General features: G+C 39.6%; 1 protein-coding gene across 3 annotated transcripts; it reads right to left on the bottom strand.

Moving 5' to 3' along the window:
* Positions 1-157: 157 nt before the first annotated feature.
* LOC149952470 (uncharacterized) lies at positions 158-11,998 on the bottom strand. Of its 3 annotated transcripts, none has more exons than XM_090168592.1 (11): positions 8,789-11,997; positions 2,768-3,013; positions 2,589-2,701; positions 2,430-2,532; positions 2,195-2,356; positions 1,932-2,088; positions 1,825-1,873; positions 1,510-1,741; positions 1,295-1,444; positions 1,127-1,224; positions 158-976 (listed from the first exon to the last, which is right to left on the bottom strand). In XM_090168592.1, the coding sequence occupies exons 1-11, from the start codon at positions 10,463-10,465 to the stop codon at positions 787-789; spliced, it is 3,177 nt and encodes a 1,058-aa protein (XP_090024718.1). In that variant the 5' UTR covers positions 10,466-11,997; the 3' UTR covers positions 158-786. The 3 variants fall into 3 exon arrangements, with proteins under 3 accessions (XP_090024718.1, XP_090024719.1, XP_090024720.1); XM_090168593.1 differs by having other exon boundaries at positions 835-1,003; positions 8,789-11,998; XM_090168594.1 differs by having other exon boundaries at positions 839-976; positions 1,117-1,224; positions 8,789-11,998.
* Between the last annotated feature and the right edge of the window lie 154 nt (positions 11,999-12,152).

The raw sequence follows: 12,152 nt of genomic DNA, 5'->3' as shown, positions 1-12,152 counted from the left end.
TGTAAAGTATAAAAAGATTTTAAGAAGAAGAAAAATATTCAAACTTGTTTTGGAAATTGTAAAAAAATGTGATAGGTCAAAATTATTCTTGAAGAGTCGATGTTCCTATTTCAGGAATGGTCTGTTAAATTCATTAAAATTGAATAAATTTAAGGTGTTCTTTTTATAAAAATTTTGTTTTATTTGAAAGCTTTAAACGCAAATGCATTCAAAATAATTATATGGATGAGTATTTTGGTTATCACAATCTTGATATAAACCCAAATAAATAATGAAATTACTTGACTAGAGTAACTTATTCTAGTACCTTGTCTCTGTCAACCAATCAATGTTTCCTATCAAAATGACAGCCTATTGTGTACCTAAATATAATTATTTGAAAATATTAGGGCAACATGATTATTTCATATTTTAAAAGATTGCTGGCTTTTAAAGTATATCTGCTTGACTAGAGTGGTAAGTTCATACCAGGGGACGGACTGTATTATTGTTATTCTTATAAGGTTAACGCGGCTTTTAGAACTCTTGTACTACCTAGCCAATCACCAACTCCTTAGAAAGTAAGGCACAAATTTTTCAGGGCAACTCTTTACCACTCTTAGTAAGAAATAGGGATAATTTAAGGCACAAAATTGGACAAACTGATTAAAAAACATTTGTATAAAATAGCACCTATAGAATAATATAAAAATCTGCATAATGTACAGTATCTTTCAGCTAAGGACTAGTTAATAAAGCTCCTCCACACCTTACTCAATTTAATAAATATAGTTGGATTATAAGTTTTTAGTAATGATAATCTGCATCAGAATCTGCGTAATCGTAGTCTTCGTCATCCATATCATCGTGAATTTGTTGCATAGGCCTAATGTTGTTGGACATTTTGGAGACCCTAGAGTCCGATATACCTTGTTGCATCATGGGGTCAAAGTTTAAGGAGACAGGCAAATCCCCTTCATCATATTCGTCGTACATTCTTTAAGGATATTAAATTAGAAACATCCTTTTATCAGCAAACAGCGTGGAAAAGCGTAGAATTTAGCATGCAAGTTGACAAACATGCATTATTGCCCAAAAAAAACTTTTACAAGAAATAATCAAAGATTAAATAATTACTCTCTCTTACAAATCTTCTTGTTGTTCACTCTCCTCTGATACAAGAAGTTCATATTCTTCAGCCGCGTATCGATCCCAGTCTGAAATGTCCAGTCCATCTTCATGATCCTGTTAATTTAAATTAAGTAATTAAATATAACTCTAAATGCATAAAAACTTGAGAAAAAGATATACTGACCCTTTGAGATGCAAACGGATCCCTTTGCTCATGATCCAAATATTTTTCCAGATTAAAGAAAGTATCAAAGAACACAGGCGTCATTTTACACTTCTTCAAATCTGAGAGAGAAATTTTTCCCGGCACTTTTGGCCTTATCATATCCAGCATCTAGGCGCAGTAAATAAATTAATAATTATAACGAATTATGTTATAAAATAATATAAAAGTATTACCTGACATAAGCAATCTTTAAAAGGAAGCGTTTCTATACCCAAAGCCTCCATCCTATGCAGTTGTTCGTCGTAAAAATATTCTAGCTCATACATAGACAGAAAACCATCTCCATCAATATCCATGCAACGAAACCAATACTCAATGCTACGTGGATGCCGTTTGTCCTCCTCTGATATAAGAAACCAAACAAATTCTGAATAGCTCATCTTTCCCTGCTTTAAAACAGGGCCCCTAAACGATATAAATCAAAGTATTAGATAAACCTAAAACAGCAATATTATTATTGCGAATAAAATTTGTTACATCATCTATACCTCGTAACAGCTCCTGAGAAAATTCTTTCAATCATACGTGAAGATATGGCTGTAAACAATATTAATTTCCTTTATTTTACCCATAATTTATAAGACTTATGGCTTACCTCCATCATTATGCCTACTAAGATCAGATTTATCTATGAAAAGGTCGTGATCTTTATCTAATTCCCAAAATTTACAATAAATAACGTAGAAATGTTCATAAGAAAAATATTCTGTAATCTGGTTTATATCTTCTTCATCCTCCAATATTTTCAACACCTAAGACAATTTAAGTGTTAAACGAGACGTTAAAGGCACGTCAAAAACTATATTTTAAAGGCCCATGAATTACAGTTAAATTTGCTTCAATTAAAAACATTTTCACCTGTAAAAAGTTACTTTTCCGTAGTTCAGCTACTGTTATTTTTCCAGTCCAAGACCTATTAACACAATAAAACACTCTGGCTATAACAGTATGGACATAACGAGAATGAAATTCAGGGGCTTCTTTAAGAAAGGTCAAGCCTGGATGCGTATCAATCATATCCTAAATGCAAAATTAACTTAAGAAATTGAAACATGTCAATCATAGCTCATTAAGTAAATAAAAAAGATAGTACTTGAATCATGGTTTGAAAATCTTCTGGTATAAGGAAATTTCTTTGGCTACGTGTTAGGATTCGTATAAACCTAGCTGCCTCTTCGTGACAAGTAGTTAAAATTCTAAAAGATGGTTCTTTTAGCTTTGTAATTTTTCAAATCACTTAAAACACACGTACCTCCTCCAGTAATCAAGAAAAGAATCACAGGGTACGCATCCCGCATTTTTTATAGACCCACCCCCACAGGCTTGAAACAGAGGTCCTTTACAATATAGTGGTAAGTTGCAAGCCTATAAATAAAAATTCAATTATGATATTATTCAATTATGGCAAAAACTGAAAGAAGAAAGACGCACCTTGGTAATAAGTCCGAATTGATCAAAATTAGCTACTCTCCTATTATTTCCTAATGATACAAAGACATTGGCAATTTTCTTAAGAGACTCTTCGATGGTGGCTGTGTCTAAAGGTTTTCCTTGCGGGTAGTAAAACCTAGGAATATTGTGTGTGGCTCGGGTAGCAGTCTTGGGTAATCGTCTCAAGGAACCAGTTTTAAGACCAGGTTCTTGATTTTCTTTGTCTCTGTTGTTAAGTAAATGCCCCTATGTTTAATAAAGAAATAAACATATTAAAAAATAATGATATCCAAACACAATGTATTGTTTAATAATTTAATGGGAAATATAATCAAAACAATTCTATATTTCCATTTAGTTGGGAACATATAAATTGGTGGTATTTCAAAATTTCTAACATTTTAAGAAGTTTCGCGAGTCGTCTTTGTGAAACTAGGGTAATACCTATTAAATTTATCAACAATAATAAACATTTCACACTGGACATTTCGTACTAATCTCGGGCGGGTATCTAAAGTATAGTCCCGTGGCGTCTTGTTCCTCATCGCCCCTACTCTTGGTTCAGGAACTTCAGGGGGTCATCTTCCCACGTCATTTTTGCGAGAAAAAAATGCGGGGGATATACTTATTGGAGAAAAAATGCCAACATTTGGCGAACAGACATTACTTTAAACGCCTACTTGTTAGTTAATACTGATCGAAATCTATCAAAACGCCAGGAGAGCTAGTATGGAATGAAAATTTACTATTTTTGACTTTTACTTTGGGGTTGGTTTTATTTTACTTATGTCAAAATTATTCATATAGATTCATATTATATTTCACCGTTTCTTTAACGCTTAATAAAATTTATATTTATATTCGAAAAAGATATGGTACAATAAAAACCGGGTTTATGATGTTTTCGGAAGAATTTTAGCGCATACGGAACTTCGAAAGGAGGGGAGATGAAGAGGGGTAAAATGGCTGTGAGATAGGGAACAGAATACAAGGAGAAGCTCAAGATGCTAAAAATAAGCGTTCAGAGAAGGGCTACCGACCATCAGCTGCTTAATCCTGACGCGAACCCAGAAATAACCGAAAAGAAGAACGGAGTTCAGCATCTTTCATGCAAAAAAATAAAACTGCCTCGCGCTACATTTACGCAACTTCTCGAAAGCTATTAAAGGGATTTTTTCCAATGAAAATCGTACTATGCCTATAAAGATAAGGTGATTAAAACGTACACGAGATAAAGGGTCCCGTTATCGCAAAAATGAGGCGAAAGTTAGAAACAAAATTATAAAGACGCCGAAATAAAAAAAATTCTACATTTTACAAATAGCATTAATTAAACACATTCGAGATTACTTAAAAGGCCTTATAAACCTCTTTTACATAGACGAAATAATATAGTTCAGCTTCGAGGAACAAGCTCCTAGTTTATCTCTTTTTGTGGTCAGAATGACTACCATGATTGTTACGTTGATGGCGATAAATAACAGTGAAAACGCGTTTTGTCCTAAATTTCAAAATAAGTAGCTTCAAAAACGAAGCGAGTGTTTATAATAGTTAATTTTATGTTCCGATTCAATAATTTTACATTATTTCGTCGAAGTGATGAAAGAGTTTTAATTTTTAATACGACTCGGTCTCGAGCAAAAATGAGTTGGAGAAGGAGATTCTTAGCCATCGATACCTGGAAATTACACTCAATGCTAAGTTCGCTTGCGGTGTACGCGTGTGTAGAGTAGTGGCACTCCGTAGGTTTGGCCATGGCCGCCATTGTGGGCACGAATTTTTTATGAATAGGTAAAAGCAATTCGTGACGTCGTGTGATGTAGCACTGCCATTACTCTATTGCGAAATACACACAAGTCACTAGCTGACTTGGACCCAGGTGTTGCCTTGGGTATTAGCCTATCTGATTATTATTATTATTCACAATCAGAATGATATTTTTTAAGTGCCAACGAGGTTTATAGGGCTTCAAAGGAAAGGTACATTATTTTTCCCCGGGACTCATTTCTACAACTTTAGGTTGATTCTACCATTCTACCAAATCCATCGCGAAAATCTGGAGGTTGGCCAAGTGTTTTGGAGGGCCTTACCCCGTCGTCAGGAGTTCTGTCTTCTTCGGTTGCCTCCGATGTGGACTTGGAAACCGTTTTGCTAGTACATTTACTCTGTGATCCAAAAAATCCATTGTTGTAGCTAGTAGTAGTAGTAGTAGTAGTAGTAGTAGTGGTGGTGGAGCCGTTATGTTTTGGATTATCTTCGCGACTGAAGCGCGACACTAATAATCGAAATATCCGGACTAAAATTACCAAACTAAATATCAACATGTAAAAATGGCGCGAAATTCGGGGTTTTCTCGTTCAGAGCAAACCGCGTACAACTGAACCGGCAATTTCGTTTCCAAGTCTTTCCATAATTTCGCAAGAAAGAAAAATTTACGTATTCAACTTTTTCAAGGTTAAATTTGAAGAGATTTCCTTAAGTTTTACGAACACCCGTAGAGCGTTCTAATTCGAAATTAAGTCAACATAGTTTGAGCTAATGCGACGACAGTGACACTCGCAGTGGGGCGCTTTATTTCGGGGGGAAAAACCCACAAGACGCGTTTTTTGGTTCACGGCAACTGAAACCGAAAAGCACTGACGCAAAGGCTTAATGGAGCCTAAAAGTTTAATGTTATCGCGGCTAAGAGCCAGCATTGACAATGAAAAAGAAACTTTGAAAGTTGGAAAACTCCGAAGAAAGATAACGTTTGCCGATGGAAGGCAACTTTCCAATGCCCGCGAGAGATTGAGTCTCCAAAGAGGATGTCAAGATTAAGAAAGCCGCCGCCATGGCTGCGGCATACTCGGGGGAAGTGACATTTAATCTAAGGTCGCGTAAGAGAAAACACAAAGACTATTAAATTAATTATTCCCTTTAGAAGGTACCCGAAGTTGTCTAAAGAAGCTAAAAATCCATATTTCGAAAAGACAAAAACTTCGACGAAGCTACTACATCAGTTCACCTCTGCCTTAAATAACTTGAGTTTCTTGAACTTAAAAATAGGCTTAAGCCACTGTCAGGGCTTCCAGCCAAGAGACCCGAAAATTTAGAGGAATCATAGGATAAACATCCAAAAATACACGATAATTGTTGGAGATTTATAGGATTAATATATCGAAATATAGCAATTTTCTGAGAAATATTTTTTTATTCCAATGAAATGCAAAATTCCTTCGAATTAGAGACAATTATATTAAGTTTTTTCTTTGGGCTACATCATTTAAGCATATAATTAATTAACTACACAACTGGATTTTAAGTTTAACTTTCGCCGTTGTACATTCTCTTAAGAAGGTGCTAATGAGTCCGCTTAATTAATATATTACGGGATGATATATAGTTTCGGAGAAATTTAAAAACAATGGAGATACGCGTCTAATTAACATAAAAATGCAATTAGGACTAGCCTCGATCTCGCATCGCCGTCGACAATTGGTTAATTACAAATATAATATTGTACTTTCCGGGCCCGTCCTACTCTACTCTCGCGTAAAATTCGAGATACGAATTTTAAGTAACGTACAAATTATCTCAATGATTATTAACAAAATGGGTATAATAATAATTCTTTTTTTTTGTAGAGCGTTACGCAATGAGTTGACATTTTCGGAAATATTAAACTTTTTCCCTTCCAAAAAGTACGTGCGTTGGCTTAAAGATAACGCCATTTATAAACAAAACAATATATTGATACTTCTAAATCGACAGTCATGGCAATCGATGCTTTATGTATATATTACTTCGAGGGAATTTGATAATCACTACAGAAATTATTTATATAAGCCTTTATATTGCGATAAATTGTTGAAAATGGTAATTCGCAACTTCGCCCCAAAAAAATGGGTTTCATTTTAGTTTGCTTAGGGCATTATTGCGAATACAATTATACTGATAAAAGTAAACCATTGTCATTTGTAAAACACCAAAAATTATCTAAAGGTACTCAAAAAAATACAGGTTTACCGAGATTGTACTATTACGGCGGTATTTACACCTAAATTAGTGAGACGGTTAATACATCACTTCAGTATTTATTTTAGCGCCAACACGATAGTTATTCGGAAAAAGATTATCTAAGTTTTGTACAAACTGTATATAATGAAATTATATACTAAGAATTTATCTTTTCTGATAGTAGATGGCGCGAAAAATCGTCAGCTACGAGCCTACGACAACTGTTTAACGTTAACTAGTTTCCCCTAGCTTCCGTTTAGTGTTAGGTCACGTAGCATAAATGATGAAATTCACCATTAATATGTAAATCCCCTTTAAAGGAAGTATAACCTCACTTGTTTGGTAGGGTGCGCTTAGATTATATCGAGTAGCTTCCACAAGCCTTCCTAGCGACGGGCGGCAGATTCCGAAAACGTTTGTACACCCTAACTAAACTAACTCCTTACCGCCCCTCGCTAGGAAGGCTTGTGGAAGCTACTCGATATAGTCTAAGCGCACCCTACCAAACAAGAGGGGTTATACTCCCTTTAACCAAGGAACGGACAGACATAATTTAAACGCGTAGTCGCGTATGCCGGCTTTTAAAACGCGTCCTGCGATCGCATAATTTGGCTAGGTTTTCTAGGGGAGCGTAAAACATGGCTCCACTTCTAAAGATGCGTAATCTAACAGAATTTCCAAGGATTGTACTGACAGTCGTTTAAAACAACTTCACCCTGTCTACACTTTATTCAACAATGAACGAATACTACCACAGATTTCTTCGTCCCTAATTAGTGGACCAAAATACATTCAGTACATGTGTGACGTAGCTATTTTCACCAAAAATTGAGGGGGCTGGGGGAGGATATAAAACTGGGGAATGTTTACGAGAGCATATGGCCAGCTACTGTACAAATAAAAAGATGACCTTTAACATCGCCATGTTGTTTAGAAGTTCTTACAAAAAAGACAGGGTCGTAATAAAATAACGGACCACCCATTGCAGTTTTAAAGTTTAGAGGGGAAAAATAACCAAAGTTAGGACTTTTTTATTTTTTTATAAAAATAAAACCAATCTAGAGATTTTTTCATTTTGCGGAATTTATTGATTTTTAAACATTAATGGCTTTTTTCCAGGCTAATTAATGTATACTTTACTGCTATCACTTATATAATTAAATGTAATGACTAGTTAATATTTTAATTTACTCAAATTTCCTTTGTATTCGAATTCTTTTAGATCAATTTTTTTGCCATTTTCGTTCCTCTATTGAAACCCAACGTCATTTAAATCAAAGATTTAAAATCACTTAATTTAAGAGTTGCTTTAACGCGTGACTTAAATCAATTTTATTTAAAACAGCCAAGGCAGGAAATAACGGGGTAAAAATGGTGCTCAATATTGACGCTAGGGGTGGAGGCGTTGCAGCCTCTGGGTTTTGACACCAATTACGTCGACCTCCTTTATTACCCACTGTATGTACCCTTACATGGATTTATACAAATTGAAATGACACCGTAAATGGTATAAATGGCTGAAAGAATTCTTTCAAGTTCCCTTTTGAGATACACTGAACGTTAATTTCAGCAATACGCTACTAAATTGATAACTGATTCTAGGACCCAAGGTTGGTGATAAACAAAGAACCGCGCTCTACAGGAAATAATAAAAAAGTATTGTTGAAAGACATAGAAAAGGTCGTTTCCATTCTGAGCTCGGGCTGAACGCGTTTAGCGATCTTGAGCTTTCGCTTGCGGGAGTGTAAAGATAGTGGAGGCCTCACCATATTTGGTGATCAGGATATCAAGGGACTAAGCTACCTACCTTAGCACGTTCCTTAAGTAAGGGCTATTTGTAGGCCGAAAGACAACCAATAAATTAATACGATGGATTTACGATTTACGATAAGATAAAGTCATCAAATAAAACTGAGGAAAGCAAACTGTCTGATTTTTTTTTCATTCTAACTAATTCGGGGTTATACTAGAAAGTTTGGAGTGAGCGAATATGGGATAAGGTATTTGAAACTGAGGCTCATTTACCTGACTTTTGGAGTGGAAATCGGTGGACGCCCCCTTGAGAACGCCGTAAAAGGAAGCAGCCTTAGCCGGACCAGCCGTCCCCTGGTTGATTTGAGTCCCTGGCGACCCGAGTCCCGCTGGGGTCGTACCGGGAAACTGGGAAGAAAGACCCGGGTGGATGGCCTGGTGCGATCTCTCCAAAGAGGGACACCTCTCGAAGAGTAAGACGCGCTCGGCGACGGAGCCTTTGGCGAGGAAAGGTCGAATGCAAGACACGTGCGGGTGAGAGCGTTCCGTGGGCGACATGGATCGTTCCTTCATGTGTTGACGTTGCGCCGTGGTCAATTTGGGGTGGGGGATCGTGGGCGAATCCGCGCCGCTAGTTCTTTCCGGGGACCCGGCTTTGGGCACTCCGGCTCTTTGCAGCGACCCGCGCGATTTCTCATCCTCATCTCGGCTCCAGCCACCGGTTCCGTCGTCACAGTCGCGCTCGTACTCTTCGCTCTTAAGCGCGTGTCCATTGCGAACGGTCACTCGATCCGCCGGTGAAGTTGGCGAAACGCCCAGGCCAACGTAGGCAGATTGATTGGCTTGAAGAATCCTTTCCGGATGACGAACGTGTATGACGCGTTTACCACCGCCGCCACTATCGGGACTTTTGCTACCAACGTCCCGAATTTCGTGGGTCGACGGTTCCTTGCCTGGTTCGGTCCTTCGCGGCTGAGGCGATTGTTGTTGGGCTACGGGCGAACTGTCGACGACCGTCGCCGGTTGACTCGCTCGAGCCTGGTCGTCGGTTTGCTTGTTGATTCTCGGAGCGAAGCGATCGATTTGAGCCTTCACGCCGCCGCCGTCTCGTCGGTACTCGGGAGACGGGCTGACCACGGAGCCTCTCGAGACGATCGGGCTGGTCTGGGTGGCGGGAGGGGCGCTAGAGACGGACACCAATTTACCACCCACGACTTCGACGCCCGGTCGACGTATAATTCTTCGTTCGCCGGTCTTGGAATCGCCGCCAACGGCGGGCGACGAAGCCCCCGCGTTCGCGTTAATGAGGCCATTGGCCGGAGCGTCTAATCCAGGGGATGACGGACCTTGCGACCTGCGCGCGGCCAGTCGCACCTTATCTCTGGCTACGAACGACGTCACGAGGGCCTCGAGCTGACCTTCGAGGTCAGCGGCGGCCAATAAAGTCACCGGGTCAAAGGCGGATATAAGGTTGGCCGACGCTGGCAGTTGGTCTTCGCTGCCGGTTGCGGCGGATACCGTGGCCGGTACTTTGGGGAAGATTGGTCCGGTAACGGCCGAGGAAACCGGAGAGGTGGGCGACTCGGACGATCGAGCGGGGCGGTTCTCCTTGGAGACGCCGATGAGAGACGGATTAGCGTTTGGACCGGAAACGGAAGGTGAAGTGGGAGTCGAGGGTGGGGTGGGAGTCTTGTTGGCGGCGACGGCGACTAAGTTCTTGGCGATTGACGGAGCCGCGGGAATTACGAAGGGCGGTAGCTTGAGTAAAGGAGAACACAAACCGTAGTGGACGGCTTCGCAAGTAGCTCCTTGCAGACGAACCGGATCAGGGCAGCAGGGATCGTGCTCGACGGCGTGAACGGCTCGGCTTCGGGACAAGTCCACCACGGCGCTTCGATACAGGGTCACCGAGCTAACCACGTGCGTGCAACTGACATAGTTACCGAGCATAATACAAGCGGCGAATTTCACCGGGGACTAAAACAATACCGAAACGAGCGATAATCTCGGATAAGGTTAACCGAGACGGTTACACCCCCGAAAATCACTTACGGGGCAACCGCACCCCTGAAAGTATTTCTACTCTATTTGCAGACAATGTTATTCGCGATTTAAATTCATATTGGCACTTTCCGTCCTGGCAGATTGTTATATATTTGCAAATTCCTAGAGGCTCCCGAAAGCCGAGTGCAAACCGTCAAAGTGAAACCGGGTCGCCCAACAGCCACAGAGAGAGAGAGAGAGAACGAAAAAAAATATAAATACGCGAAACTTAATTTTTAGCGCGTTGTATAAATTATTTACTATTAGACAAGCTGCCTAGAAACTTTTACTAAACTGTTTTAACGCGCGATATTTTTTTGGCTAAAGCGCTAGGTTTTTTAGCACTCACCCTAGAGCTCGGGCCGCTGATACGACAACGTAGTGTTTTTTTCCCGCCTACCCCGCCATAATGGTGAGTTCCTCAGCCGCCCCCCATATAAGGGAAAGCGCGCCGCACATGTTCCAAGGGGTACGGCCTACCGCTGCAAGCGGGAACTGCGCGCAAGATAGCTGCTACGATGCTGACAACCCGAATGCCAAAAGCTCAAAGGCGCGCGCGGGATACTTCCAGCAGCCATCGGGTACCGCCTGAGCTAGAGAAACTTTCCCAAGAAAACTTGGAGGCGTTTTCCCTCTCTCTCTCTCTGCTAAAAGTTTTTTCTTTCCGACTTTTCTATCTTCGACGACTGCGGAAGGTTTAATTTTACATCAACCCCACTTCCTCCTATATTAAAAGATTCCGACTGAAGGGGACTTTTTAATCCCGAAATGTTTCCTTCCTCGGGGAATAATTGCGCGTTTTTCAGCTATCCCTTTAACCAACTCTTAAAAACACGCCAAATGTGTATTTATACACGCATTTACCGAAAACAAAAGTGTGGGCATTTATGTCTCCAGTACGCCTACCTTCCAACTCCTTCGAAATAAACTGGTTTCAAACTGTGGACAATAATTAGAAATTTTGGTGGAAAACACCAGAGGCGGATTATAATGGTTCTAAAACAATCAGCGATAATTTTTTTTTCAATTAGCTTCAAAGTTACGTTATGTTTGTACGCCACGGGGCTAAAACGGAATACGGAAAATCATTCTTCGTTATAAAAGCGACTTTACCCTTCCTTGTCATAAATTGGGTACTCGTATCCACGAGTCCAAATATTTAAGGACATTCTGTAGGGATCGTCCCCAGAAAATCAGCCAAAAATGAGCGAGGTTCCCTAAACAAAATCGACGGAAAAAAACGCGAGACGACTCAAGGAAGTAGGGTTTCTCTGATCTCTCCTGAACTTCCCCGTCAATGAAACATCGCCTACACTAATCAAACTAAATGCGTTACTAACAAGAGCGTGTCTTGTTTAATTTAGTTTGCGGATTTATGGTTGACCCCCGCCTCTATTTAACAGTAATATAGTCCCACCCACCTAATTAATCAAATTTGTAATATAAAATTATAAAAAAAAAAATAGAACTTCAAAATTAATAAAACCCTCTAAATGGGCGATGAAAAAATCTTTAAAGAACTTTGCACCCTTAAAAACGCGTGGGAGAGGTTAAATTTCATATTTCAAAGGAATGAACTTAATAAATATTTTTT

The sequence above is a fragment of the Leiobunum rupestre genome, chromosome 3, assembly GCF_980474605.1.
Source record: "Leiobunum rupestre chromosome 3, qqLeiRupe1.1.hap1, whole genome shotgun sequence".
Taxonomy (NCBI): domain Eukaryota; kingdom Metazoa; phylum Arthropoda; class Arachnida; order Opiliones; family Sclerosomatidae; genus Leiobunum; species Leiobunum rupestre.
This window is presented reverse-complemented; position numbering and strand designations above follow the sequence as displayed.